Source organism: Gavialis gangeticus, unplaced genomic scaffold (genome assembly GCF_001723915.1).
Source record: "Gavialis gangeticus isolate Ggan-Ray unplaced genomic scaffold, GavGan_comp1, whole genome shotgun sequence".
Taxonomy (NCBI): domain Eukaryota; kingdom Metazoa; phylum Chordata; order Crocodylia; family Gavialidae; genus Gavialis; species Gavialis gangeticus.
This window is the reverse complement of record NW_017728994.1, coordinates 66993906-67000484: the sequence shown is the minus strand read 5'-3', so window position 1 is coordinate 67000484 and position 6579 is coordinate 66993906. Positions and strand designations below refer to the sequence as shown.

At 44.5% G+C, this 6579-nt stretch overlaps 1 protein-coding gene across 1 annotated transcript in view; it reads left to right on the top strand.

Moving 5' to 3' along the window:
- Positions 1 to 6579, top strand: part of CHST15 (carbohydrate sulfotransferase 15) — a 132413-nt gene that overhangs the window by 102690 nt on the left and 23144 nt on the right. Inside the window, exon 6 of the mRNA XM_019502963.1 lies at positions 5716 to 5872. Coding sequence (XP_019358508.1) covers positions 5716 to 5872 — 157 coding nt within the window. The remainder of the gene's footprint in view (positions 1 to 5715; positions 5873 to 6579) is intronic.

Here is a 6579-nt window from a genome sequence, read left to right as displayed (position 1 = left end):
CCCCCTTGATGGCTGCCTCACCCCCCCCCATGCTCCCCCAGACCCCTCAATGGCTGCCCCACCTGACCACATCCCCACTTGCACCCCCAGGCCCCTATGGCTTCCCCCCAACCCCAGGCACCATCACTTTAAAAGGAAAAAGGAACAAAAAACCAAAAAAAAGCCTCTGCTTACCCCAGGAGCAGGAGCTGGGGGGGCTCCAGGGCCTCCTGGCAGAGTCCCCCCAGGCAGCAGAGGGCCCAGTGCTGTGTGGGCAGGGCCCCAGTAAGCCAGACGGCAGCTGGAACTGCCTGTAAGCGCTGGGGTTTTTTGTTTTGTTTTAAGCTGTTGGGATGCTGGGGTGGGGGGATGGGGCTGGGCAGGAAAGTGATCGGGGGGGCCGGTGGGGGTCAGGAGCCCTTGTGCTGAAGCAGCTGCCTGCCCTGCTTGGGCAGGTCAGATGTTTCAGCACCAGGGCGAGGGGCCAACCATAGAGATGCTCTGGCAGCCAGACCATCTCCATGGAGGACCCAGCCTCTGGTTGCTTCAGGGCACAGTTCAGGACTGAGTCCTGCCCCACTTTTTTAAACTTCAGTTTGCAGTGCGGGGAGCACTTTTTCATTCCCACATATGCCTCTTGCCCTGTCTCAAAGGGTTTGAGGAAGGGCAAGAGGCATATGAACACTGGATGAGCCCCACATGGTGTTAGATGACAGGCCATTCATTTGGGCTTCGTGAGCTGCAGGTGGAGCAAACTCAGTGGAATAGTACAAAGTGTAATGAGCTGATTTACAGTTGTGCTGCAGTCCTTTTGCAGCAACATAGTGCATGGTGCAGCAAAGCAGCTGTATATTCCCCTAGGGAATATTTAAGGGATAAATGGTCCTTATCAGAAGGGTCCCTGTTGCAGGGGGCATTCTGGAGTGTGTTGGTTCAGAGAAGATTTGTGATAAAAGGTATGACCAATGTGCTCCTGCATTCAGGCTTTTCCCCTTACTACTCCCTAGTCCCACCAGGGAACCGGATAGGGCAACTGTCAGCACAATTGCCCCCTACCCTGTGGCCAGCAATGAATTAGCAACTTCAACAGTGTCATTTTGCATTTAGGGCTCGATTCTGTAGTCACTGAAGTAATTGGGAAAACTGGCACTGACATGAGCAGGGTGACATCCCATGTCCAGATTTACTGAGATCTGAAACAGCCCCGCAGCCTTTGATGGCAGTTGCACCTGCTTAAATCAGGGTTGACTTGTTCCACACTCAGTGTTGGTAATATCGCCATTGTGGTCACCTTACTGAATTGTGATTGAGGATAATGACTTCAAGTAGCTGGCACAGCTGAAATCATAATTAACAAAGATTGTATTTTCATGCAGATGTTGGGAGAATCTAAAAACAGGTGGAAACATATACAGAAAAGCTAAGCAAGCCCCAGCAGAGAAATCTGTCCAAGTACGATGGTTTCCGTAAGGTGTCAGCAGGTTTTTTTTCAGGTTAAAAAAATAAACAGAAAAAGCTTTAAACCAAATTGCAGCCCCCACCCATTCCCAAAATGCTTCCTGCTGGCATGGTTCCCACTTCTACTGTCTGTTATCCTCCTATGCCTTAAATGGTGAGCGCTCTCAGCCTGATTCTGTGTCCCCCAAGTCATACACTGCAAGCTTGATCTTCATTTTTTGCTTCTTGTTACAGCCTTCATATGTTCATGCTCTTCTGCAAGGGAGGTATTTAATGGCTGCCACGTTTAACTCAACTCAGTCAGCTCCTCAGCTTCTCCCCATCTTTTTCTTATATTCTTCACTGTCATAGCCAGTCCTGCTATATACACCAGGACAGATGGTTCCCTCAGAGAGCAAAATATTAGGGAGAGCCAAATACTTAGTGGCTGTTTATCATCAGTGAATATGGGCTGAGAGGCGCATACATTTCCTTTCCTGATTTCATCAGCCAAATGTCCATAGTTGGCACCTTCCACACCACTTCAGGTTATTTAAAACAATTACCACAATCCTCTTTCCTTTTTAAAATCAAATTAAACTAAATGGTTTATATAGGGGCAGGCTCTGGCCTAATCCTACAGGGCTGTAAGGCCCAAGGAAAACTATAACATATATATTTTAGGGGTGCACTGATAAGGATTTTCTTGGCTGATACTGATAGCCAAATATTAACCAATCATATCGGCTGGTGCCAATCCAATAACTGATTTATTTTAAAATGCAAGGCATAAATAAACCCTTTTTTGTCACATTACAGCAGCCTCCTGCATCACATGTATCAGTGTCCTGGCACTTAAATATAGCAGTGGGGGTTGTTGAATGAGCTTTAGTTCCATGTGCTGCTGCTACATTTTTAAGCACAGGGACACTTTTAAGTGGAGCAGAGCTGAGCAGGGCAAGGGTGGATGCGGGCTGCTGTTCAGAGCTCTCCTCTCTGCTGCCTTTGCCCCGGGAACCCTGCACCGACCACATGCCCCCTGTCCGCCAGCAGTGGGAGGCACAACTTACCACTCCCGTTGCTGCCAGGCAGCATGCAGCCAGTGCAGGGCTCCCGAGGGAAAGGCAGCAGAGTGGATTGCTCCAAGCCCACAGTGAGCAGCTTGCACCCAACCCCATGCACAAACCTGGGGAGTGGGGGCGTGGCACATGCCTCTCCCAGGGGGGGCATGCAGTGGCAGGGAACGACCTCCCTACACCTCCTGGATGAGCTGCCCAAGGCTCCATCCTACTCCCTGCCCTGGCCTTAGGTCCCTTGCACCACCCTGGCTGGGCAGTGCCCCCAGCACCTGCCCCACTCCCTCACCATGGAGGCCTCGATTTGCCCCCACCCCCATCCCTTCCTCATGCCCCTTCCCCTCCATAGACTTACCTGGAAGCAGCTGCTCTCCATGCTGCCCAGCTGTATTCCTGACCATGTGCATGCATGCAGCTGCACCCATGCATGCAGTACCCTCTGCATCTCGCTCCCAGCAGCCCCAAGCGGGATCAAGCAGAATGCTGCCTGCCTGTAAGGGGAAACCCGCCATTTTCTGAGGAAAGCCAGGTATCTGGGGACCCCGGCAGCATGGGGGAGAGGGAACTCAGCTGTTCAGGGCCCTGGTTAGAAGGCATAATTATCGGCAAACATTATTGGCCGTAACGGCCAAATGAAGCCAACGACTGATAGTGCCATTTACCTCTTTTATCAGTGCTGATCCAATAGGCAACTGATATATCAATGCACCTCTAATATCTTTGCATCTTTTTCCCATATCAGGTTTCTTCTGTAGGTGTGGGGAGTAAGCAGGTATTTCCGTCCTCACCTCTGTGATGGGGAAGAGTAGGCAGAGCCAACCCCTCTCCCCCAGACCCTATACTAAGTAAGAGAAATTGAGCTGGCAAGAATCATTTCAGCATGGGCAATTAGACCTTTCTGCTAAAAGCTTATTATTTTCTTTTCTATTGTGAAGGAATTTTCCAATACACATCTTTAAAGGAGAACTGACTGTTCCTCTCCTGAATTGGAATAATGGGCATGTGAAACGTAATTAAAATTGTTTCCAACTTGTAACTGTATGATTCCCTTAAAAAAGAATAGTTTTGTAGCAGAGACTGATATTCTTAAGCTTCAGTAGTTCTTATAGACAAAACAGATATTTATTGGGTGTGATTTATAATTGATGGTGGCCATGAAGAAATATCAAAGCAGCTCTTAAAAAGACATTCATATTATTATATGGGTCTATGACTGTGTTCTGTATGTTACACTGGTATATTGCTACAAACTACAGTAGTAGTAACTTCAGTAACGTATTTAAACCAATTTTATTTTACTGCGTTAACAGAGGATGGAAACAACTGAGGCCTGATCATACACGCTTTATTCAGATAAATCTCATAAAGAAGTCATTGTACATATGAAATTTTGCTAAGGAGCAGAAGTATAATAGTAGCCATCTCTAGCTGCCTTATGTACTCAGAAACAAGTTCTGTTTCTCTCTTGAAGTTCTCCGCAGTCTCCTAGAAGAGGTGGCAGGCTCGGAGGTGAACAAAAATTGGAGAAAAGACAGGATTCTGTAGCTGAGTCTCTGGAAACTGACAGAGCTAAAGGTTATCTTTTGCTGGCCTATTATTACCACATATATATAAAACCTTCCTGACATTGCCAGTGAAGGGCCCAACTGTGAAACTCCCATTAGTATTGGTGAACAGTTATTAAGGCCAGTGGGGCCAAATTTTTTGGCAGGCATGCTACAAATTAACCCTGTACAGCCCCCGAGTTCCACTCTGTTCTCCTTCTCCTGCCCAATCTGCTGCTTTGTTTTCTGGTCCTGCCCTCTGCTCTCTGCCTGATGCGCTGCTTTGCTTTCTGCTCCCAGCTCTATCTGCCACTGTGATGCCTGTCCCCTCTGTGGTCTGCCATGTCACACACACAGGCCACCTGTGCCACTTATGACAAGTGTCTTACAGTTTGGCCACTCACGATTTAGGTGACGACACCCACCAAAATGAATAGGACTCTCGACAAGAATGCTGCAGAATTATGAGGACCCTGAATATAACTCATGAGCCCAAAACAAGCAAAAATCACTTACAGACCCTCATTCAAGGGATGGCAAACTATGCTATGCTGTGCCCCTTCATGACATTTCTCTTATGTTTCTTTAGAATCTGTATGATGTCAGGATGAGTTAAGCAGGGAGTTTTGCAAAAGTAAATCTTCCATTTTACACTTCACCCGCCCTCCCCAAGGAAACCAGAGTTCATTGTCTCTGTCTTGTAACATTTAGGCAACTATAAACAGTTTAAATGATTTGCACAAATATTTCATATTTGAAATGAGAGTATACATTCTCACATCTACCATTATTAAAAATTACTACGTGCAAATTCCAATTGCTGCAGTGTCTAGTTAGCAGCAGCAAAGCAACAGAGTGTAACGTGATTATCTACACTGTTGACATCAGATGTATGTATGGGGCCTAAATCCTGTCATCCATGCCCAGGTAACACTCCTATTGAAATGAATGAGAGGCGCTTGGATAAGGACAGCTAAAGTTCATATTATGGCATAATACAGTTCACCGTGTTGTTTTTGCTTCAGCAAGGTTGTTATAATAATATTTTAAAACAAGGCCTCAAATCAGAAACTTTACATAAAAAACAGCATGGAAGAGGGGATGGACCTCTTGAATAGGACTCAGACAACCTGGGTTCTCTTCCCAGCTCTGCTACTGCCCAATTAGGTGACCTTAGAAAAATCACTTTCTGTTCCTCTGTCTTCCCTCTCACTCTTTGTCCATCCTTGTCTATTTAAAGACAGGGATTGGCTTCTATGTTAGGAGCCTAGCACAAAGTTATCCTAAAATCTGTTTGGGGCTTATAAGCATTATCATAACAGAAATGTAATTTATACAAAATATATAGACATCGTTCAAAAGTTTGTCTTGGGAGGCAGGGCAGAGAAGGGATGAGAACTTTATTCTCAGTTATGAGAATAAAGCCTGATCCTGGGAGACGCAGACTTTAATGAGCGTGGAAGATGTTTAGCAACTCTCAGGATTGGATCCTCAGTGTCTGAGCCAAAACTCATTAAAGTCCATAGAAAGGCTGCTATTGATTTCAGTGCGATTTCAAACAGGCTGAAAATAGTACATGTTATAGTCATACCCTCTCTTTTTCTATTAATGTGACTAATTTTCATTATCATGCAAATGCATCTTTAATGTTGTCATTTACTCATGTGTTTCATTCACAGATTGTACTCTGATTATCTCTACTTTGCAAGTGCTAATAAATCTGCAGAAGATTTTCATGAAAAAGTGGCAGAATCACTGCAGCTGTTTGAAAATTGCATGCTGGATTACTCACTGAGAGCCTGTGTCTACAACAACACCCTTAACAATGCCATGCCTGTATGTATTTGCAGTAATATTTGATTCTTTGTTTAAACACTGGCATACTTATCAGGATTATTAAAATGTCAGGATACTGAGCAAATAAACATCAAGAGATAGTTTTGGTTTGTGACTACCAATAATTTTCTTTTTCTTTTTAAAGTGGATGACATAAAAATATATGCATGCATGTAAAAACTGATGTACTTGTTCAGCTGTCTGTTCAGTCTGTTCCCTGATGAATGCCAACAGTAATAATACATTCTTCCTATTGTGGAAGAGTATGAAGAGCACATTTAGCAAAGATTACAGTTTAATGTGTAAGCTTTTTGCAGATTTATCCAAAACGTACTGGTAAAGCACTGGTAAAGATCTATGCATTTCAGAAACTGGCTTAAGAGCACATAATCTGATTTTTTTCCTACAAAAAAAGGCTGCTGAAATTTAGATTCAGCTCTTATTTTTTTATCTGTGCACAGTGGAAAATGGACACTGCTATTACATAAAATGCCGACATAGAAAAACATCCCAATGTTAGTGTTTCAGAGTCCACATTTTTAGTTTATATTTTATTTCATATTTTGCTTGAGGAGCAAAAATGGGCTTTTGCAGAGCAATATGTCAGGTCCTCTGTGGCATCCACTTTTCATTATCATATGTGTGTTATGCAGTTCAGTGCACCCTTTTTTTTTTTTTTTTTTTTTTTTTTTTTTTTGGGGGGGGGG